Source organism: Coregonus lavaretus (assembly GCF_964263955.1).
Source record: "Coregonus lavaretus genome assembly, chromosome: 28".
Classification (NCBI taxonomy): Eukaryota; Metazoa; Chordata; class Actinopteri; order Salmoniformes; family Salmonidae; genus Coregonus; species Coregonus lavaretus.
The window spans coordinates 21328913-21353272 of NC_140015.1; the positions used below are offsets into that span (position 1 = coordinate 21328913).

General features: G+C 46.5%; 1 protein-coding gene across 5 annotated transcripts; it reads left to right on the forward strand.

Moving 5' to 3' along the window:
* Nucleotides 1-698: 698 nt before the first annotated feature.
* Nucleotides 699-24097, forward strand: LOC311104023 (nucleosome-remodeling factor subunit BPTF-like; the record flags this gene model as incomplete). Of its 5 annotated transcripts, none has more annotated exons than XM_084145671.1 (30): nt 699-1413; nt 2942-3764; nt 4629-4849; nt 6912-7112; nt 7297-7530; nt 9172-9372; nt 9521-9669; nt 9979-10337; nt 10490-10621; nt 10991-11120; nt 11258-11393; nt 11536-11862; nt 12083-13985; nt 14193-14317; nt 14435-14563; nt 14850-15000; nt 15192-15315; nt 15669-15888; nt 17240-17382; nt 17558-17687; nt 17986-18227; nt 18347-18599; nt 18744-19524; nt 19730-19955; nt 20163-20443; nt 20553-20741; nt 20840-21032; nt 21141-21225; nt 21424-21610; nt 22183-24097. In XM_084145671.1, the coding sequence occupies 30 exons, from the start codon at nt 921-923 to the stop codon at nt 22187-22189; spliced, it is 8775 nt and encodes a 2924-aa protein (XP_084001797.1). In that variant the 3' UTR covers nt 22190-24097. The 5 variants fall into 5 exon arrangements, with proteins under 5 accessions (XP_084001797.1, XP_084001798.1, XP_084001799.1 ...); XM_084145672.1 differs by having other exon boundaries at nt 17558-17672; XM_084145673.1 differs by having other exon boundaries at nt 15192-15231.
* Nucleotides 24098-24360: the final 263 nt, after the last annotated feature.

Below are 24360 nucleotides of genomic sequence, written 5' to 3' on the forward strand. Positions count from 1 at the left end.
ATGAGATATACAGATTGGTCAGTGCTATCTGGGATCTTTGGGACAACCCTAACCTTAACCATAACCTTAATCACAAAGGATGAATTACCCTAACCTTAACCATAGCCCTTCCCTAACCAACTTCAATGGTGTAGGGACGTCCCAATGATCCCGTATAGCACGGACCGATATAGATTCTGATGATGTGATTTCAGTGATGGTGGTGGAAGATAAGATTGACCATCACCCCTCTCAAATTAAACATTTAAAAAATGTATTATCAGACCTTTTGTATTTACCAATGCATACCCTTGGCAGAATACATTTTTTTTAAACGTTACCTCTATGATTCTAGGAGTAAAATCATGAAGGGGTATGAATTAACATGAAAAATAAAGGGGTATGCTTGAATTGGCAAAATAATAATTGAACTTGAGGAAATGTAGAAAAGAGCAACAAATGTTAGTTAAAAAAATAGAAAAGCAAGCTAGGTATAATATCCTTTTCCCATTTATAGATATTCATAATACACTTTTGTAGCCTACTTGAGAAAGCATAAATTCGGTCTTTTTCTTTTGTGCGATTCAGCAATAATTACAAACCAGTTCAGAGTGCAAGGACTCAATGTAAATACAAATCACTTTGCCTGTTCAGGTCTACTGTACTGGAAGAACAGTCACCACGTGACATCAGCACTGGGCCTTCCGTCTGTTTTCAGTAGTCGGAGAGAGAGGAAGAAAAATGGCGGCTGCGACCGATCAGAAGCGGGACGCAAGCCATTCGTTTTGAGCTTTCTCACGTAAACCGAGGCCGGTGCTTTACGGGACTACTTCTTTGGAATCTACGCAAGTCAAGCTTTCTGGCGGTACCCGTTTTTCTGGGTTCTGTGAAGGCTAAATAAACGCAGAAATTGAAATTGAAAATAATAGATTTTATATATAATGAGGGGGAAAAGAGGCAGGCCGCCCAAAACCCTGCTGATGCAGGAGCCTTCATCCGAGCCGGAGCGTGGCTTGAGACCCAGGAGAGAGTTGAGGGCAAAGGGGAGAGGTAGTACCGATGTCGATTTTGAGAGTCCCAAGAGGGGAAATAACTCTTCATCGAGGGGCAGGAGAAAAGTGGGATCATCCACGGTATCTCGCGGTAGGGGAAGAGGCAGGGGGGGTGGTGGTGGCAGAGGTACTAGGGGCAGACGGTCAATCGCTAGATCTGTGGTTTATGATGATCATGAAAGTGATGAAGATGATGATGCTGTGAGTTTGAGATCTGAGGAGGACGAGTTGGTAGAGGAAGAGACGATAACGGACGAGGAAGAAGAGGCCCTGAACGAGGAGTCAGACCCGCTTGAGGAAATACTCGAGGAGGAGGATGATGATGCCAGCTACTGTACTGAGAGCAGCTTTCGGAGTCAGAGCACTCATGGCAGCACTCCGGGTAAAACCACAATATTGCTGCAATAAGCTGCTTAGAGAATGTTAGAAAACAATGACAATGTAACTATTTATAATTTGTCTGGGCGTATTTTTATTGCCATTATGTCTTATAGTGCAGGAAGCTGTATTGTTCAAAATGGAGAATGCACTGACTGTGTATAAAAACAGGCCTTGCTTGAGATCAACATTTGTAATGATGGAATGAAAGCTTTGCATTTAGCGATCTAGGCAGGGCACGAGAGCCGAATTGCACATTTTTGAGTTCTGAAACATTCACACATCTTTAACTAACAGTATTGTGCGAGATGTTAGTATAATTGTGTTTGCTAGTTTTGAATCTGACTTGGCTATTGCAATAGCTAGGTTGTTATAACAGACCTTATCTAAGGTCTAACGTTAGCAAGCTAGGCTAACAAGCTAATGCCTGAACCTGCTAAACAGCTGTAAAGGCAGATTGATCATTTCGAAAACAACTAAAATGACCAACAACAATATATTACCATTACATGCACTAATAACTGGATTGTTTCTTATTATAAAACAACGCCTGATGATGCATAATTTCCTTGCAGGTGAATAGCTACTTAGCACGTCTGGCTAGCTAGCTAAATATTTTGGTAAATGTGTCTAAATTAATGAGACTATTAATTAACTTGTTGTTTTTCTTTAACCTACTCTTACTTATTATTAGCTTCTCATACCTAGCATAGGTTTATTTTTACAGCTGAGAAGCAGATGAGTTCTTCAAGCTAGCAAGTTAGCAATGTCATGGGCTCATGCACTTGTCCAGGAGGACCCAGCTAGTTTGCTAGTAGTCCACATCAGCTCGAGCTAATGACAGGACAGGGTACCATGTGGCCCATTGTTTTGAAAATAAGCGCCCTCAATTTCACCAGTTGTAACTGTGTGGAAGAAGTTTCAGTGACGCAGCACAATAATGTTTTACATTCCCCAAAGTACATAATGGAATTATTAATTTCAATGTTATATTAATATCTGTAATATTTAATATCCATAAGCTGTTGTAAACTTTGTAAATTGAATGCAGAGGTTATTTTTGTTTCAACACACTTTTGATGCACATTTTCATACACACAGTAGATAGAAGCAACTATTTTGATTAGATTAAAGTTAATTATTATTTTTTGAAAGTATAATTTGAAAGACACTGACAAAACTATGTAAGAAAGATGCTTTTCTGCTATTCTACAGATATATTTTGTAATTATTATGTTGCTGTTGCAAAACATTATCACAGTGTTTGGATTAGACCCATTTAAGAAGTAATTTTTTACATTGAAGGGAATGTCCATTGTGTTAGATTTCAACATTTGTTCACTTGTGTAAATTCTGTCTTTAACGAAAATTCAAAGAAACAAGTTGATCTATGATTTAAGCCCTTGAGCCAATGTAATTCTGCTGTGTCTGGGTTTTATGTATGAGTTACAGAATGCAATTTCAGTTTTAGTTAGTCTTTAAATCACATGGATTATGGCACTCACTGCTCTCTCTTTCTCTCTGTCTGGTAGGGCGGAAGAGGACGCGGGTGCATTGCCCTCGCTCGCCAATCTTTGAGGAAAAGGAGATCCCTCCTCTGGAGTTGCCCAGAACCTCTGAGGACCTCATGGTGCCCAGCGAGGAACTGCTCAATGTGTCCTCCATCTACGAGGTGCTGCGCAACTTCAGCACGGTACTGCGGCTCTCTCCCTTCCGCTTCGAGGACTTCTGTGCTGCGCTGGTAGGCCAGGAGCAGTGCACGCTGATGGCAGAGACCCACACGGCCCTGCTGAAGGCCATCCTGCGTGAGGAGGACACATCCAACACCACGTTCGGTCCTGCCGACCTCAAGGACAGCGTCAACTCCACCCTCTACTTCATTGACGGCATGACGTGGCCCGAGGTGGTGCGTGCCTACTGCGAGAGCGACCAGGAGTACCACCATGTCCTGCCCTACCAGGAGGTGGAGGACTACCCCTACGGCCCGCTGGACAGTAAGATCAAGGTGCTGCAGTTCTTGGTGGATCAGTTCCTCACCACCAACATCGCCCGCGAGGAGTTGATGTCAGAGGGGGTGGTGCAGTATGATGACCACTGCAGGGTGTGCCACAGGTTGGGGGACCTGCTGTGCTGTGAGACCTGCTCTGCGGTCTACCACCTGGAGTGTGTGAAGCCGCCACTGGTAGAGGTGCCGGAGGACGAATGGCAGTGTGAGATCTGTGTGGCACACAAGGTGCCCGGAGTCACAGACTGTGTGACAGAGATGCAAAAGAGCAAACCCTACATCCGCCAGGAGCCCATCGGCTACGACCGCCAACGGAGGCAATACTGGTTCCTAAACCGAAGGATCATTGTGTAAGTAATTACTGCCCCCCACCCCACTTCCCTTAGTAGTGACTTCAACAATATTATGCACCATCTCCATACCATACTGAGTGATCTCATCTGAGATCACTCAGTATGGTTAATCAAGTTAATCAATTGCCTTCAGAATTACCGTACCATCCCTGCCGTCTTTTTCCAGTGCTGAATTGCTTGGTGTAACATCAGTCATGTCCTGTAGATAGAATAATACACCTTTTGTTGCTGAACACTATGTGCAAACAGATTGCCTGAGAAAGCTGAACATATATTTTTTAACTTGAATTTCAGTAGCTGGATGTTGCTGATAATCCCCCACATTCATGTAGAAGCAGCCTGGATTAAACATTTAATGGGTGTGAAAAATGTAGCTGATTTCAACGATGACTCAATCTGAGGGTGCTGTGATCGTTAACTATGCCCTTAGTGAGGGTGAAACTCCTGTGCTGTGATGCCATAGCCCCCCTGAGAGTTAACTGAACTGCTGCTGGAGTATCAGCTTTCTCATCACGTTACCTCTCCTCCATTTGAACATGTCTTCACAATTGCTTGTAATTGGTCTCTCCTTTTGCGAGAGGCAAACAAAAAATAAATAAGAAGGCTGAAAAACAACATGCTTTCAAATGGAATTGAAGCTTATTGCCAATTTGCATTCAGTATAAATGTTCCTTTAAAGTTAAGATATCTTTGTGTCCAGGTTAATGATGCCTCATGCAGCATTATATGCCATACAATGATGTCATCTCATGATCTATTCATTAAGGTCCTTGAACCTGTTTTGATAAACAAACTAATTGTCAATTATATTCCATCTTATTTGACAAAGCTCTAAAAATGGTTGTTGACCTGTTATTCCAGTGAGGAGGACGGGGAGCATGAGAAGAAGAAGATCTGGTACTACAGCACAAAGGTCCAGCTGGGAGAGCTGATAGAGTGTCTGGACAAGGAGTACTGGGAGAACGACCTGTGTGCCGTCCTCGAGGAGATGAGAGAGGAGGTGCACACTCACATGGACATCACTGAGGACCTCACCAACAAGGCCCGCGGCAACAACAAGGCCTTCCTCACGGCAGCCAACGGTAAGGCTAGACAGCCACCTGCTGGATGCTCTGAATCACTGTCTGTCACACTGAAGCATTTTTAGCTGGTCCATGGCTTCTATGCGTTGTCAATATAGAAATGTCAATGTCGACCCCTAGGCTACATGTTGTATAGCCAGCGTGTAGCTCCTGTGGGATTACATTCCAATACATCTCTGGAGAGGAGAGTACATTCTCCCTCATGCTGAAGTATGATTAGGACGGTTGAAGTATTAGAACTGTCAGAGAGCCACAGGTAGCCTAGCGGTTAGAGCGCTGGGCCAGTAACCGAAAGGTTGCTGGTTCGAATATCTGGTCCGACAATGTGAAAAATCTGTCTGTGCTCTTGAGCAAGGCACTTAACCCTAATATTCTCCAGGGGTGCCGTACTACTATGGCTGACCCTGTAAAACAACAACTTTCTCTGCACCTATCCAGTGTATGTGACAATAAAAAAACATCAAACATCATAGATGTTGCTATTCCCCTCTCTTTCTCAGCCTTTTTACTTATCATGCAAACAGTGTTTTTCTTCTTTCCATCCAAGTGAGAAGGTTGTTTAAAAATAAGCTTCAGTGGTTTTAAAGCACTGTGTCTGTTTCTCTGTGTGGCTACTCTACTCCTCCTGGTTTGTTATAGAGCCTTCCTTTCTATGTGCATTTCCTGACCACTAGATCTCAGAGTTTACACAAACCAAGCTTGCTTGGTTCTAGTTGAACTGTCATGGGATCAGTCTCCTCAATTGTTAGACAATGAGGGCTTTCTGTGACAGATATTCCAAAGACAAGGTAGATTTTCTTTAAAGCCAATGCAGAGTCTTTTCTCTCCTGTCTAGTTCCATCTGTACCATCGGTGGTGATTAATAGGCCTTGCTGGTATTTTATCCTCCTGAGAAGCCCATTGCTCTTGTGCACTGCTTCATCCTCCCTCTGTTCACTGGAGCTGGTGACACCTGTTTGTCTCCCTATGAAAACCTCAGTTATGAACCGTTGGCGGGTGGGGAATAGAGATTGATTTCATTTTTCTTCTTCTCCTGTGACCCAGGACACTTTCACAAACATAATGCTTTCTGCTGGCTGTCCACATCTTTTTTTGATAGATCTATTTCCCTGAATTAAGATTGGAATCTCTCTGTCTGTCTTTTATGGGGAGATATTTTATACTATATCATCATAGAACACATTATTGATTCTCCACTCTCTTGCTTTTAGTGCTCAGACAGCAGCTTCATTAATGTAATCTCCGGAGCGTTGACCTGCTGTTGCGTTTCAGGGAACAATAGTAGAGACAGCAAGTCAGGAGTGACTCACTAACATGGGTTCTAATGAGTTGTTCTTGGATTTAGCTGTCAATGGCTAACAATATTGGTATTTAACTGTGCTGGTGATCATACGTGTTGTGCTTGGTTATTATTACCTGTCACAATCCATTTCCACTAATTTTTCACAGTCTCAAGTAGTGCTAGAAGGTGTATTAGCAATCTGTAAGATTGAGATGTTTGTGTGGTTGTTCTCTAAAGGTGAGAGACAGCTTCTATGAGAACCAGGCTGGAAAGGGTAAACCTAGTGACAGGATGATCTTGACACTGTTACAGCCATTATACATAGGCCTATGTTACTTTTCAATTGCAGTTTTATCAGCTGGTTTTATATTGTTTCAAAATGCGTATGAGAGCAATATTCACAAGGGGAGTGTGGAAAGTAATTAGGCTTTAACTCCATTATATTTGTAATGCCATCCTGTAATAGAACAACATCATTTCAACATTAAACAGGCTAGGGCTAGTGTTAGCCAAACAACTCCATTCCATTTCTTATTGTGTGCATAGTTTTTCTGGTTGTGAATTAGCTACTTGACACATCCCCTTGTTTTAATACCTGAAAAAATATATATACTGGCCGGTTGTGAGCTTAGACATACAGACATGCTTAACAATGTGATAAACAACATGTTGACCTACTGATTTACACGTAAGGTTGAAATGTAGTCTCCGGTCAAACAGACCTAGCATGCTGTGTGGGTGTTGGCCATGTGTTTATCAGCTGTGTTGTTGTTTGTGTAGATGAGATCCTGGAGCGTGTGCAGGCCAGGCAGGAGCAGCGGGCAGCGGAGCAGGCAGAGAAAGCCAGTCAGGTAGCAGGTGACAACAACCCCGCTATAGACACCACCAAGACAGAGGAAGAGACCCCCACACACTGCTCTCCACGGCCAGACAACAGAGAGCTCCAAGACCCCGAGTCTGAAGAGGAGGCAAGCTCACAAGGTAAGACTGGAGTATCTCTTCTATGTGAGTTGTTTATTGCTTATGAAGTCATTTTCTGGATGCGTCTTTCATGTAGCCTTTTGAGGATCGCTACGTCTTTTAAAAAATCAATTTAGGGGAAAGTGTTGATCTGGTGAGGCGGTTGTGTGCTAAAGATCCAGAGTGAGTCTTGTATGTTTCACAGCAACTGCAGCTCTACCTGCTGGAGAAGAGAACACCACTGTCCAACCTGAGCCCCCTAAGCCTGGCTCATCCATCCAGGACGGCACGCTTCCTAAACCTGAACCCCCTAAGCCTGGCTCGTCCACCCAGGACGGCACGCTTCCTAAACCTGAACCCCCTAAGCCTGCTGAGCTGCCCTGCTCTGCCCCCTCTGAGAGTGGGGACGCCTCCATGGAGCCTGAGCAGGAGAGGCCAGGTACATGATGGAGAAAGATCCCAGCAATCAGCATCTCTCCTCCCAGCCTCTCGTCCTCCTTGTCACACCTCGCTGTGGCTATGCATGTGTGCATCCATCATCATCGGTCTCATGCTCTGGCTGTCTCAAAGCATCCTCCATACTGTAGTTGTGCATAATGTGATGTGATTGCTGTCACAGGATGCATTGCTGTGGAGTCACTGCTACAGGCTTTTTGCTGCTGCTTCTTGGCTAGATGATGATCTTCATGCTAATTGGCTGCACCTCAATGTGACCAGTTGTTGATTTGATTATTGGCTCTGTTTGTTAGAAAGTGTACTAAAGAGTGCTCTTGGACCATAAAGGCTAAGTCATAGCTTCCTTTGAGGAAGAGCGTGTCTTGAATGGCTGCACCACGGTTACACTGTATGCCTGTCTGGTTGTCTACTAATTCAATACATGGATGACTAACAGAGTGAATGGATTCTCTGTTGGGCAGCTTTCACTTAGTCCCACCGTCCAGAGTAATGAGTGTAACAGAGGGGGCTCTACTCTCCCACAGTACTGCTCACTTCACTATCACTCATTAAACTGACCGGTGTTGCTCACTTACTGAAATAATTCTCCTTCAGAAATAAACATATTTAGTCTTAAGTATTTTCTTACTCCTCAAAGCACTCTGATTTTCACTTCTGCTAAGGTAACATTTAAATAGCCCATTATTGAATCCCCTTATTTCTGTGGTTTTCCATCTTCATATGATCAGGATCTCTGGTTATTTTCTTCAACAGATGCATTGGGCCTTTTTGCGGGATCTTGTGCTCTTGCCATCCATCCATGTTATGTTCCATTGTCTTGTGTAGTGTTCAGCATGCAAGGCTGAACAGTGCTCAGGAGGCTCTAAGTGTAGCCAGTTGTTATTATTGTCAATTGCTTGCATGTTCTATTTTCTCAATGCATTCATTGTGTTAGCCGGTTCCTGATGCGGTGCATTGTCTGGTCCACACACTGTGAAAACTTGTTCTCAGATAATGGCGTTTCGGCTGCAGCCAGCAGCATCCCTGGCAGGCAACGCCAACCATGCTAAGTCTGTCACAACCAATCTCTTATTCTCACTTCAATTCATCTGGGAAATTGGCCTCCGTTCCTTTAGCGGAAAACAAAAGGCTGGCTGCCTTCCTGAACCTCCCACCTGCTGCCTCAGCGCAATATATACAGCAGGGCCATTTTAGCCCACTGCTCAGATACACAATATCTTTCTTAATTTGGTTCTGCAGCCGCATGTTGCACTGCTTGTGTTGTGTTGCACTGTTTTTTTCCTGGCTGGAGGGGATTTAGCCTTATCTGCCTGCCTGGACTGCTGAAGTGCAAATTGTTGCTGAGACTCACAGATTAAGCATTTCCCTGGTGTTATGCTAATTGTGCATTTATCATTAAGGAACAGGTGAGGCGGGGAAGGCATCAAGCCAAACACTTTCTGTTTGTACATTTGTTGTGGATTACAGGTTTTGTCCGTGTTTGCTCTGCATTGCCGTCATCATTTGCAATACTTTCTCAGTATAGACAGCTGGTGCTGGTGTTGACGCATGTTTTCAGACAAAGGGAGCCTAAGGGGTTTGTGCTGCTCAGCTTCTCACTGTTCAATCCTCTCCTCCTCCCCAGATGATAAGCCTGTAGACTCAGAGTCCCATGGAGAGGAGGACCCCTCTGCCCAGTGCCAGCCTACTCCACCACCACCACACCCTGGTGACGAGAACAGCAACAGCAGCCACGTCTCAGCGCCTGGGGTCCTCAGGAGGCCTGAACAGCCAAACCTCGCTGACAGGTCCTCTCAGTCCTCAATCACCAGCCAGGATGACACGGGTACACCGTCGCCATACCATCCATGCACTCAGGCCTTTGTATCATTGAACACGCTGTGCTGGTTTACTCATTAATCCTTTATTCATGATTGACTTCTCTCTTTTAATTAATCATCCCTGATCTTAATGATGTGTTGTGTTGCTCGCAGGTGAAGGCAAGGAGAGTGTGAATGGTGAGGGGTCAGCGTCAGGACGGACTAACAATCGCATTGTGACTCGTCTGCGTAACCCGGACAGCAAGCTGAGCCAGCAGAAGACCCAGGCAGATGGCAGCCCTACACCCAGGGACAGCAAGGAGGTGAGACACCAACCAGACACTGTGTTAACCTTCTGTCCTCTTTGTGGGATTTCACCCACAGGCTAGTCTCTCACATTAGAAGGCAGCCTTAGCAGGATTAAATGGATTGTCCTGGTATATTTTCAATCATCTAGACTGAAATCCAGTCCTCTGTTCCACATCGACTCACTTCTTTATTACATAATGTTACACAATTAATTGAACTACCGGTAGTCTCCCAATTGCAGAATCCCTAGGAAACAATTGATCTCTTCTCAGCTGTGTCTCTATTCAGCTCAGTATATATCCCCCTGTGTATCTCTCCATCAGACATCTCCTCCCAGCTCTGAGAGTGAAGTGGCTCGTCAGGGTACTGTGAGGAAAGAATTGACGGTGAAGGGCAACCTGAACAACTTCTTCAAGCTGGGCCAGGAGGGCAAGTTCCGCGTCTACCACAACCAGTTCAGCACCAACACACTGGGCCTCAACAAGCACCAGCATCGCGAGGACCACGACAAGCGCCGCCACCTCTCCCATAAGTTCAGCCTGACCCCCGCCGGGGATTTCAAGTGGAACGGCTCCATCCACGGCTCCAAGGTGCTGACCATCTCCACCCTGCGGCTCACAATCATCCAGCTGGAGACCAATGTCCCCGCCCCCTTCCTGCACCCCAACTGGGCCTCGCACAGGTACGCTCCAGCAGACTACTTACTCTGGCATAGGAAAGTGGAGTTTAGAACTGTTTCACACAATGGAGAACTTGAATATTATTGGCTGATAAGGTAATGTAAGGAAATCATGTTTAGCCATATAGTGAGGTTGTAGGTTTGTGATTTTACAGGACAAACTGGATTAAAGCGGTGCAGATGTGCAGTAAGGCTCGGGAGTTTGCCTTGGCGCTGGCCATCATGGAGTGTGCTATCAAACCAGTGGTCATGCTGCCTGTCTGGAAAGATGCACTTGGACACACCAGGTAAGAGACATGGGTTGTGACTCAAAGGACTTAATTCATTGCTGAATTGAGTTTTGATGAAAAAAGGATTTCATATATAGTCATAGCACCTCGATCTAACTCACCCTGCTCTCTGCGGTCTAGTTTACAATGCTAAACTGAATTCATTATATTGCTTCACTGCTCTGCTGATTATGAAGCATTTTGTTCACCTCTCTTCAGTGCAGAGATCTGTAGTGGTGTGGGCAGTGTATGTAGAGTAGCTGACGCTTTTCCCATGAGTGAGAAGAGGTTCATTGTTGAAAAGAATAGAGCGCTGGCTAAACAAGCCAGAGTCACCTTGCTGTTTTAATGTCTTTTTTTCATTCTCCCCCCTCCCTCTCCCCTCAGGCTCCATCGCATGACCTCCATGGAGCGGGAGGAGAAAGAGAAGGTGAAAAAGAGAGAGAAAAAACTGGAGGATGAGGAGACTATGCAGCAGGCCACCTGGGTGAAGTACACCATCCCCATCAAACACCAGGTAAATCTGGGTTCACTTTTCTCTCAAGTCCTGTTTGGGCTTTTATGACTGCATGATGGCTGACAACATAATCATCTCTTCTTTTGAATGCGATCGCGTAGTCTTTATCTAACTGGTTCTTTCTCTCTGTGTGTAAGGTGTGGAAGCAGAAGGGGGAGGAGTACAGAGTAACGGGGTACGGGGGCTGGAGTTGGGTCAGTAAGACTCACGTCCATCGCTTTGTTCCCAGGCTACCAGGGAACACCAACGTCAACTACCGCAAAGCACTCGAAGGTAAGTGTTTCTTCTGTACACGTATTATCCCTGTTGTCTCATCTCACTGATGATGATCAAGGGCACTCAAGCAGAAAATGTGGCTCCAGCATGCCTCAGTATAAATTAGGTGCTTCATGTGATTTCATTAATCTCTCTACAGCAGCTAAAACTGGCAAAGAAAATGCAATGTCCGGCCCGAACAAATGGAAACGGTTGCCAAAAGCACCAACAAGCTCAGAAACCCAGGGAAAAGAAGAGTCTACTCCAATTACTGAAGAAAAAGACAAGGAGCAAACCGCCACCGTGGAGTCATCTGGGAGCACTTCACCAGGAGAGGGGCAGACTCTGAAAGAGGAGGAGGAGAAGGAAGATAACAATATCACAGAGAAGGTGGAGGAAAAAAAAGTTGATCAGGTGGAGGAGGAGACTGAGGACAAGATGGATGTTGACCCCAGTCCACCAGACACCTGTCTCAGTGAGGAAAAAGGTACAATGATATTACTTTTCATCAATAAACAAAGAGGGTCCCCTGCTGTTTATCTGAATAAGAAATTGTAATAGATGGCATTTGTTATTTTCCCGACGCTTGCTATGATTGACTGTGTTCTACATTCATCCCATACTTAGCAGCTGTCTTTCAGGCCTCACAGTTAGCATTTTTTGGCTAATATAATTCATTGAGTTCTCTCTCTCTCTCTCTCTTTTAGGTATAGTGGACAGCAAAGACCCCTCGTCACCGACTGACCCTGCTGTGAAGGTGGAGCCCAGGGATGGAGAAGAACCTAAGCAGGAGGACTCTGAGGCCAAGCCACCTGTCCGCCCCTTCAACTGGGATGTGGTGAACGTCAGTGAGGGCTTCCAGCTCCGTTCGGCCTACAAGAAGAAGGTGAAGACGTCCAAGCTCGACGGGCTGCTGGAACGCAGAGTGAAGCAGTTCACCCTGGAGGAGAAGCAGAGGCTGGAGCGGCTCAAACAGCAGTCAGCCTTGGCCAAACACACAATCTCCAAAGAGAAAGTTAATACAGGGACTACCACCACCGTCAAGACTGAAGCTTCTACAGCAGACAAGAAGCAGGACAATTTAGCAGTGACACCGTGCACTAGTGTGAAAGCTGAGGGGCAAGCAGACTCGGTAGTTAAAGACTCAATCGTTAAAAGGCTCGACTTTGACCAGGAGCAGCCAGTGAAATCCCAACCCTCAGGAGAGACAGATAACCTGGACGTCAGATTAGGCTCCACCTGTAAGCCCCAGGCAGCAGGAGCCACAGGCCCCAACCTCAACACCATAGGGTTGGCCAACCATGAGAGCAGTGTTCAGGGCAATGGTAGGGATTCGTTATCTCAAACAGAGCTGAATGGAGGCTTCCAGAAAACCATAGACCTCAACAGCAAAGTCAATTCGACATCCCTAGAACTGGCTTTAGGTGCAGCCAAACCTCCCAAAGCAGAGGTGACGATAGCAGGAGAAAACGGTAAGAAGCATGGTTATGAGGAGACAGAGCAAGGCAATGGACAGAGGGAGACAGAAAGCATGGAGGTAGACCAAAGCAAACCACATCAAGTGCAGGTGAACGGGAAAGACGCTGTTGACAACAAGGCTCCTGTAGACTCAAAGATGCACTTAGACCTGGCCAACAAAGTGGATACCAAGGCCATGCTCCAGACGTTAGAGGGTGAGATCAAAGCGCTGCCGGTGAAGGAGCCTGTAAAGTCCATTATGAACGGTACTCTCTCTCAGGACGGGTTAAAGGTCAACAGCACTGTGTTAGCCACCAGCCCAGCCTTGGCGGACGTAGAGAGGAAAGTTGTGGTGTCCGAGCCTGACTACCTGCCTCCTCAGAAGGTTGCCAGACTGGAGAATAATGGCGAAAGGGTGGCAGACTCTGTCACCTCGTCATTGTTAGGGCTGTCCACTGGTGTTCCCAAGGTAAGCAACAGTACCAAGTCTGAGCCAATGGAGATTGGGCAGACGGCATCCAATAAGATCACCCCGTTTCCTATCCCCACTGCAGAGGAGTCCAGCTTGAGTAACAACACCACAGAGAGTAGCAGTAGTGGGGCGCTGAAGACCGTCACCACAACCACTACTACCACCGTGTCGACAGAGTCTCGCACGGTGCAGATAGCCGAGGTCTCCAGCAGCAGTAAGCCTGCAGTGACGCCTGCTGCAGAGAGCAGTGCTGTGTCCACCCTCACCACCATGACCAAGACCACTGTCACCAGGGTCAGCTCCCCGACCCTCGGGGCCACCGTCTCCGAGGAGACCAAGACTGTTGTCACGGCAACGTTGACAGATGCCAAATCTGGCCCCTCAGGCACTTCGGTCACCTCCATGACGGTCAGTAAGGAGTACTCCACCAGAGATCGTGTCCGGCTGCTCAAGTTCTCCCGCTCCATGAAGACCCGCTCTGGCACAGCCCTCCCCTCCTACCGCAAGTTTGTCACTAAGAGTAGCAAGAAGAGCATCTTTGTACTGCCTAATGATGACCTGAAGAAGCTGGCGAGGAGAGGGGGCATCAGAGAGGTGCCCATCTTCAACTACAACGCCAAGCCAGCCCTGGACATCTGGCCCTATCCCTCCCCCAGACCCACCTTTGGAATCACGTGGAGGTTAGTCAAGTAGTTGACCCTTAGTTATTAGGCTGCCATTTGTGCAGTGGGCCTCCTCATAGGCCTTGCACTGAAATGAAAACACAGAAAGCCAACAATACTAGGGCTGAAACCATTGAGAACAGGGGAACCATGTACATTTGTCCATATAGCTCTTTGGTTTAAGGTTGTTTCGGTAACACTCACTGACTTGGGTCTCCCATGCAGATACCGTCTCCAGACTGTAAAGTCTCTGGCGGGGGTCAGTCTGATGCTGCGGCTGCTCTGGGCCTGCCTGAGGTGGGATGACATGGCCGTCAAGCCCTCCCCTGCTGTAGGAACCACCCGCACAGGTGAGTGCACAGCAATGCTACCCTCCTCTCCCTCTCTCTGCCCTCCCCCTTCCTGTCTCTAAATTTGAAGATGAGGCACCATTTCAAACTGACATATTTCCTTTCTGCTCTCCCCAGAATCCTCGGAAACTGCGATCACCACAACGGAGATCATCAAGCGGCGAGATGTGGGGCCGCACGGCATCCGTTCGGAATACTGCATCAGGAAGATAATCTGCCCCATTGGCGTTACCGAAGCTCCCAAAGGTAAAAGGATGAAACCACAATCCTACAGTGGTCTCATGAATCTTTGCTTTGGATTGCCTTGCTCAGCTTGTTTCTCACCTCTTCTAGTGTTCTCTCTCAAGTACCTGAGTAGGCAAATCCTTTGCAATGTAAGTGAAAATATGAAGTTTGAGAAAGTTCACTGTTTATCCCACAATAGAAAGGATGACATTAATTGACAGAAGTCAATACTTCTAGTGAGGGGTTTTGTCGTTTTTCCCTTTACCTCATTCTTTCTCTCATCCTCTCTCTCATCCTCTCTGAGTAGAAACACCCACGCCCCAGAGGAAAGGCCTGCGCTCCAGCGCTCTGAGGCCAAAGAAGCCTGAGCCGGCCAAGCAGACTGGGCCCATCATCTTAGAGACGTGGGTGGCCGAGGAGGAGCTGGAGATCTGGGAGATCAGAGCCTTTTCAGAAAGGTGAGCAGGCGGACTGGCCTTAGCCTTGTGGCTGGGGCTGGAGAGAATAAGCTGCTGTACTGCTTGATATTATGTGACCTTTGAACCTTTACTTCCCTCAAGATGTCTTGTTGTAACCCTGCCCAGGTCTGTTGTGTTGTCTTGTCATTGGATGTAGTATGACTAACTGGCTTGTCCTCTTGTGGGCACAGGGTTGAGAGGGAGAAGGCCCAGGCTGCAGACCAGGCTAAGGTTAGTAGAACGCTGAAGACAGCAGAGGAGGCCAAGGCCCAATTGGAGGCTCAGCTAAAGCACCAGAGATTGGCTGCTCAGCAGGTGGGAAGATCAGACAAGTTTCCACCTTGCACAATGGTGACACCTAGCCTCCCTACAATCCACCCCCCCCCCCCCCCCCCCCCCCTCAGCCCAAACCTGGGGGGGCACAAACACTAAACACGGGGAACTGGGACATTTCAAGGGCCTCTGTTTGGGTTGGTTTTGATCAGAATAATTGTCCTTTTAAACCATGTGCAATTACAAATGTGTATTGGAGGTGATGTTATGTATTATTCAGATGAGACATGTTCACTATGTACTCACACTCTTTTACTCATGTCTCCACTTTCCAATGAGTTTGGTGTTTCTATATGGTTTAGCATAGATTTAACATCTGTACCTTTGCGTTGTAGAAACGGTTGGAGCAACAGAAGCCTGGTGCCACCACCTCCACCCCCACCAGCACCCCTACAACCTCAGCCTCTGGTACTCCGGCATCCCTGACCAGCCAGGTCACTTCAGGGACTAAACTGGTCCTGGCCACCAAGCTGGGGACACCTGTCACATTTCAGCAGAACAAGAACTTCCATCAATCTTTTGCTTCCTGGGTCAAGCAGGGCCAGGGTAGTCCAGGTGAGTCTGGCGACTACTAGCTGCTCATCCTCAATCATGGTAGTGGCTACTGTGGGGGTGTGTTTTAAGTTGATAGTGATTTTTTTATATTTGTTTATTTCTGTGTTTTTGGTTGTAAGACGTTTTCATTCCCCATTCACTTTTTAATGGTGGCCATTGAGGTTCACTTGTAGATGTTGAAAATCGTTACAACAACATAGATCATTTTAGTGTTTGGATTCTTATTTTTTCATTTGACCTATTTTGATAGATATTTACGGTGTGTTGAATTGCCTTAATGGCCAGTGGTGTCCACTTCCTGTATACGAAAAGTGTGGGGCTGGGAAAGAGAATTATAAAAACCTTTGGAATAACTTTTGACTCCTAGAAAAAAGTGAAGTTTCAGGCTCATAATCAGTTAATCAGTCCAAAAGCATATGCAACGGCTTTGTTTGAATCAAAGCTGGGGGGAAAAGGACCCCTTAGTGGACACCACTGCTGTACACCCTGGCTATTGTGGTTGCACTTGCACACGGTGTGTGACTGCAGGTGGGGTGTGTCTTGCAGCCTCCACTGGCTCAGGGGCCACCGTGGCCAACAGCATTGTCACCACCTCTGGACAAACGTTCCAGATCTCTGGCAGCCCGGTGACCATGGCTGGCCAGGTCATCACCGCCAAGCTACCTATCCCGGCCAACAGCAAGATTGTCACGGTCAACATGCCAACCACACAAGGAGGTATGGAAGACCTTGCCGTCTGTATGGTTTTAGCCGGCACGATCGCATTGACCAGGCCTACCCCCACTCAGCAAGCCTGCCCCCACTCAGCAAAACCATGAACCATCTCACCCCAGTGGAAACTAAACCTTTGAGGAGCTTTGAAGTGTTGCTTTTGGTTTGAGTGTGCTGGCTGCCCTAATATGTAGAAAATGCCAATGATTTATACAAGAACACTCCAGGAAGGAGTTCCCCTGGGATGCCCTGTATGTTTCCCTCAGTAATAGACACAGTAATGGCTGTTCTGTCTGTCAGATTATTGATCCCATGGAAGCTTCCTTCAGGTACCTTGGTTGGACTGAGTCCCAAACAGTCTCAACACAAAGGACCTGTTCTGCTTGATCAATACAGTCTGTCCAGGTCATCTGCAAGAGGGGCAGATGACATTTCTCCCACTGATGGCTGTGACTTGACAGTACATTTGGAGATGTGATTCAACTGAGTATTTCTTTGGCAAACTGAATTCTTAGTTCCATGAGCTTTTAACAAGGGCATTTGACTTGTTGTAAATCTCATTATTGAGGTTCAACACCCTACTGTTGATTTATATTTCTAGTAAATGCATGCTGCTTAACACAGTCCCTGTCCGCCACAGGTATGGTGCAGGTCCAGCAGAATGTCCTGGGCATTATTCCATCCAGCACCCCAGGCAACCAGCGGACCTACTCCTCATTCCAGAACCGCAACGCCACCATCAACATCAGACCCAACACCTCCACCTCAACCACTACTCAGCAGGTAGAGAATAGACATCAAACAGATCTCTCTCTCTCTCACACATATTCTTGCTCTGTCTCTTTCCCTCTTATGCTCCCCTCTCTCTTTCTTTGTTATAATCTTAATTGGAATGTAGTTAAATGAGCATAATCATATGTACAGAATCATTTATTTGTGTTTTGTTTCTTTGGCTCAGGTCATCACCACTGGAGCCCAGATTCGTCCGGGCATGACGGTGATCCGATCGCCTCTACAGCAGGGCACCACCATGGGCAAAACCATCATCAGAACCCCCTTGATGATGCAACAAGGTATTCTACCAGCCAGTAGGTCTCTCTCCTCTACCGCCTCCCAACCTGTGGCTGCATGGCTCTGCTCACTCCTCAGCATGCAACATTACTTTGTGTTGATATGTTTATACGTATTCATTTTATTAGGATGGATACTATATTTAGAACCATATTGGTAGTCCATCGATGTTAATTTTATGTATGACCTCCAGTCAATTCATTCATGATAAGTCAACTGATTTGTCTTGGGACTGTCCCAGGCACTTTTCTTATTTAAGGCTACTTGTGTGTCCGTTTTTCTGTCTGCCTCACCCTCTCACTGTCTGTCCTCTAGGCCAGCAGCAGGTGGTGACTCAGATCATCCGGGGCCAGCCTGTCTCCACAGCAGTTTCCAGTACCAGCCCTGTGCAGACCAGCGCAGGCCAGAGGGTGCTGGGTGCCGCCCCGTCCCCCCGTCCTGTCACCCCTGCCCCCGGGCAGTCCCCATCACCATCCACCCCCCAAGGCGGCCGACCACAGCAGGGCCAGGTCAAACTCACCCTGGCCCAGCTCACCCAGCTAACACAGGGGGCACAGGTGAGGAGCCACCTGCTCTCTTTTACACCTACTTATACACATACTCTCACACTCCTGTTGGATGGATTCTCTGTGTGTTTCTATGTCTGACTGTGTGTGTGTCTGTCTGTGTGTTCCAGGGAGGGAACCAGGGTCTCACAGTAGTGATCCAGGGACAGGGCCAGACCACAGGCCAGCTGCAGGTCATCCCCCAAGGGGTGACGGTCATCCCAGGCCCTGGGCAGCAGCTCATGCAGGCTGCCATGCCCAACGGCCAGGTGCAGCGCTTCCTCTTCACCCCGGGGGCATCAGCCCCTGCCCCCACCCCCGCCACCACGGCCAGCACTGCTGTCACCCCCGTCACAGCCACCACAACCACACCCTCAGTGCCAGGTATGAGGCCAGGCCTCTTCAACAAGCATCGTACACGAGGATTTGCAGATTTGTGAATTCTAATGTTCATTTGGATTGGTCTCTGGTTTGTGGTTATGTGGATGTGTTAATACTGTGCCACTCTCTTTCTCTCCTCCCTTGCAGCACTGTCTCAGCCTCAGGTTCAGACTCCCGCCACCTCTCAAGCACCGGCACCACCAGTCCAGCCTCCTCAACAGGCTATCGCTCCAGTCCAGCCCCCTGCCCTCGCTCCTGCCCCCCCTCCAGTGTCCACACATCAGACTCAACCCCCTCCGACTCAAATCCACATCCCCCTCCAGTCCCCCACTGCTTTACCCATCCAGCAGATAGCCCAGATCCCAACCTCTCCACAACAGGTCCATATAAAGGCTGTCTCCGTCTCCCCCTCCGTCACCCAGGCCACAGTGAGGCCCATCCAGGCCCATGCTCAACTCCAGCCCCAGGCTCCGGCTCAGATCAGGCCACAGCAGCAGCTGCAGCTCCACCACCAACCCCAGCTGATCACGTTGCCGGGGCTGCAGCAGCAGGTCCAGGTGCTGGGTACCATCCAGACCCACGTGGCGGCCCAGCTCCAGGCCCAGCAGGGTGGGGCGGTGCCCCAGCAGATCAAGCTGCAGCTGCCTATCCAGATCCAGCAGGCAGGGGGCCAGGTGCAGGCCCACCAGATCCAGAACGTGGTGACCATCCAGACGGCCAGCGTGCAGGAGCAACTGCAGAGGATCCAGCAGCTCAGAGAGCAGCAGCAGAAGAAGAAGCAGCAGGAGGCCAAGAGGGAGCAGAGCCTGCAGGCCTCCAGCCCCAGCGACATCATCCAGAAACAGGTGGTGATGAACCAGAATGCTGTGATAGAAAATCTGAAACAGAGGAAGACCATGACTCCAGCAGAGCGGGAGGAGAACCAGAGGTATGGCTCTCATTGTTCACAGACATGACCCTTACATAACGACACTCATATGAATTACAGTAAATGTTTTATCCATTTGTCAGTTCCAAAACCTTACTATAATTAATCCAACCAACAATCTGCAACTATTTTGTATTAGTTGTATTTCGTCTGATTCCATGATGAGTCTGACAAGCCCTCCCTTCCTCTATCCCCTGCTGAGCAGAATGATCGTCTGCAACCAGGTGATGAAGTTCATCCTGGACAAGATCGACAAGGACGAGAAGCAGGCGGCTAAGAAGAGGAAGAAGGAGGAGTCTGTGGAGCAGAAACGCAGCAAGCAGAATGCCTCCAAGCTCTCTGCGCTGCTCTTCAAGCACAAAGAGCAGCTCAAGGCTGAGATCCTGAAGAAGAGGGCTCTACTGGACAAGGAGCTGCAGCTGGAGGTTCAGGTCAGTGCCATAGCCACCTCTGCTCTCTAACACACATCATAGGCCACTTTATTGTAGTGCTCCATTAGGGTGTAGAAGTGTGATATTGGATGTATTGAGAAATATTGTGGCCACTGGCCAGGAATTCCTTACATTGTGATAATACCAAATGTCAACCATTCTCTCCCTCTCTGTCCTTCCTTTCCCCTCTGTCCTTCTCTCTCTCAGGAGGAGCTGAGGAGGGACATCAGCAGGCTGAGGAAGGAGAAGGAGAAGGCCCAAGCTGCAGCCTCTCAGGCAGCCGCTGCTGCAGCTGCAGCCCAGGTAGCCTCCTCCCTCTCCCCTACCATGGCCTCGCCCTCCTCCGCCCACAAACGCAAGAGGGACGACGAGAGGGACTCGTCCTCCGCCAAGCCCAAGAAGAAGAAGATGATATCCACTACCTCAAAGGATTACAAGAAGGAAGTCAAGCTGTACTGTGTCTGTAAAACGCCCTATGACGAGGCCAAGTAAGAGACAGATGCACCATATCGTGTTCCCATAGAAACACTGAACATGTAATTGAACTGTAGCATGTATGTCAAAGACGACAAACTTAACAAGTCCACATGGTTTCAGGTTCTACATTGGGTGCGACCTGTGCTCCAACTGGTTCCACGGTGCGTGTGTGGGCATCACGGAGAAGGAGGCCAAGAAGATGGACGACTACGTTTGTAATGGCTGCAAGCAGGGCCAGGACTCACAGGACTCAGAGGGCACAACGGAGGAGCTGTACTGCATCTGCCGGACGCCATACGACCAAACACAGTATGATAACACAATACGAATAAGGTTACAGCTTGGGTGGACTGAATGTTATAGGTCCAAATATCCCTGACCTGTACTTCCCATGTCTTTTCTCCCAGGTTTTACATTGGCTGCGACCGTTGCCAGAACTGGTACCACGGGCGCTGTGTGGGCATCCTGCAGAGCGAGGCCAACCACATAGACGAATACGTGTGCCCGCAGTGTCAGTCCACGGAGGACGCCATGACAGTCCTCACACCGCTAACAGACAAGGACTACGAGGGGTTAAGAAGAATCCTGCGCTCCTTACAGGTATGAAATCCTGAGGTCTCCTCTGTTGAGTGTCTTTACTGATGATGCCATTTGACAGTATACCTCACTGTTGTAAATCTAGTGAAACATCTATTTTTCTGTTAACAGGCTCACAAAATGGCGTGGCCGTTCCTTGAACCAGTAGATCCCAACGATGCTCCTGATTATTATGGTGTTATAAAGGAACCGATGGGTAAGATCACATCTCTAAATCACTGGAATGTTATTGACTGTCGCTATTATTTCTGTTTGGTAGAAAAAACATTGTAATCTTGAATGTGTTGGAAAGTAGACACAATGTGTACTTGGCTAGTGTTTATGTTGATTGTTTAGAAAATATAGTAATTTACCAACATTTACCTTTGATCACCCTTCTCTGTTTCATCCCCAGACCTCTCCACAATGGAAGACAGATTACAGAAACGGTATTACAACAAGCTCACCGAGTTTGTGGCAGATATGACCAAAGTCTTTGACAACTGCCGCTACTACAACCCCAATGACTCACCCTTCTTTCAGTGTGCCGAAGTTCTGGAGGCATTCTTTGTACAGAAGCTCAAAGGTTTCAAAGCTAGCAGGTAAGTTTAGAGCTCTCATGACTCCCAAAGCTCTTCAGAGGCCCTGTCATTAAGTCTGCCGTTAGAAAAGACTCCCTCCGTCATGCACCTCTGCTTTCCATGGTCTCATGTGGCATTAGTGCATGGGTAATGGCTTGTCAGTCATAATGTTCATGATCCGTTTCGGACACTCCATGTGACTTTGATTGAATCTGCCTATGAGAATTTCCCAAGAACACCCTGTTTTCCATGTAATCTTTTCTTTTTCATTAAACCATGCATCCGTATCATGCTACAGTAGTTAGCCTCATGCACTCTCTGGGCATGTCAGTTTGTGCTGTAGTAGCCTGACTTTGGCTGTAGCCTTCCCTATAGACCTTCCTGTGGTCTGTGGGCTGCTTGGTAGAGGGATGCAGAGTCTTACCAAAGCCTACATGGCTGACTTCAGCTCAGACATCCTCCCTGCAATAGTTCTCAATTGTGGTTCATTAATGTTTGCTCTATCTCTGTGTCATGCATCACCTTGCATTTGTGTCTGTTTCACCTGTTCCGCATGCATTTGATTTATGCCACTCATTCTCTCTTTCTTGCAGATTGTGATGTCATAAGTCTGACGTTATAGCTGGAGTCTGAGATGGATGCAGGGGTCTCTAGTAGTGAATCATGGAACTTGCTGTTTCATAAACAGCAGAAATTCTGTGTGATTATTTAAGATTAAAGAAATAAACACACACACACACACAAGCGTTCTATCAGTGAAACAAACCATGCTTAAAAGTACATTTGCAAGTATAGAAGCCAAATTCCAAAGATGCCTTCAGTGACAATCACAAAATGGCAGCCATGTTGACACTTACAAATCAAGTTTTCAAGGGATATGCTTTTTCTCTATTATTTTGGTCATTTCACCATTTAAAATCGTATCAATTATCAGCAAGATAACATCAGTGTCAGGGAAGCTTTTTTTTAGAAATGTGTAAATAAGCTTCACTCAGAAATGCATTTTTTTTTTTTGTAGTTAGTTATTAAACTGATTAAGTTCTGTTGGAGAGGGAGATATAACATTTAAAAAATGGGGACCACATATGTAAAGCTGTATATTTTATTATGATATAGTTAGCAAATTAAGTTCCTTTCTTCCTCATGGCCTTCTTTCAGCTGATTTAAATATCATGCATTTGTAATGAATGGGCATGTTTTTAATATAGTGCACAGGTTTTGTAGGTAATTTCTAGCTTAACTACTGGTTGATTGTTATTATTTGGATGTTCTAAATCATTTCATGATTTAAAAAATAAGATAAATATTGTATGGTTTTTAATCCTTTTGTGAAGGATTATTTTATGGTTAAAACAAAGAGAGCCTATGGTCAGAGGAATTTATATACACTTAAAATAATAAAATGTCACGGCTTAACTATATTAGACCCAATGCCTTACTGCATAAAGGTACCTCAGGATTTAGATCTGAAGCACCATTTCATTGACCTAAGGCATTCCCAATGATTTACACCAACATGGCTGCGCTATCTCCTTCCTGACCCCATGGCATCCATTTTTTGTATCACTGTTTTGTTGTTTGTTTTTGTTCATGTCAGTATGTTTAAACTATTCATTAAACATGTAAAAGGTTCTCAACTGTTCCCCTTTTCCACATTCTATAGGTCTCATAACAACAAACTACAGACTTCGACCTCTTAGAATATACCATATATTTTTTTTTTATGCACTCAGCGAGAATTGGGTTAAATTCTGAACAATAAATCCATGTTGGGACCTGGCTCCTGTGCTTTGGGACGTCCACCCCTCTCCCTCCTTCTGGCCCCATTCTACGCAGCCCCCAAAGGAAGACTCTCCCTGTAAGACCAGCAGCGCTGCTCCCACAGAACTGTCAGGTGGAGCTGCTGCCTGCCCACCTCTGCCACATGGACATTGGACAAGGGGTTAAAGTGGAGGGTTTTAATAAAGGCATTTCTGAAGAAGGTTACCTCAAAGAAGATACTTTCCTTGTTCTTTCTTCTTGATTTGATTTAATTATTTATTTCCCCTCTAGCCTGTTGAAGAAATTAAGAAAAGATCATACGCTTCCATGGCCATGCCCATAAAAAAAAAAAAAACATCTATGATGCCTGTTTGAACATTGAGAAATGTTGAGCTGAGTTGCACTCAGCATGACAGATTGCACAGTGACACTTCTGTGTGTTTCTCCCCTTTCAATCACTTTATTAGAGGTGGTGTGAAAGATGCATCTCATTGGGAAGGACTTGCTTGAGTTTGGACCTACTAGCTTTCTGGACACCAACAGTTTGAGTTTGTCAAGCTATGCTGAAAGGAATAAAGTAGTTGGTATTAATTGCCCAGCAGTAATGACACACTGCAAAGGATAAAAACACAATATGTATTTGAAGGTATCCTGCCCTGTTTGTAAAACTTTTTTTGTATTACAGCTGAAGAGATATTGATGTATATGAACCATAATAAATGGAGAAGACCTGGCTCTCTTCCACTACTGAAAGTGTCGGCATATGCTTTTGTGAAATACATTTTCTTAATATTTTTCCCTACAGCATTTATAGTAAATTCTATAAGTATTCAGACCCCTCGACTTTTTCCACATTTTGCTACGTTACAGACTTATTCTAAAATGGATTAAATAGGTTTTTTTCCCCTCATCAATCGACACACAATACCCCATAACGACAAAGCAAAAACCTGTTTTTTAGAAATGTTAGCAAATGTAGAAAAAATACTGAAATATTACATTTACATAAG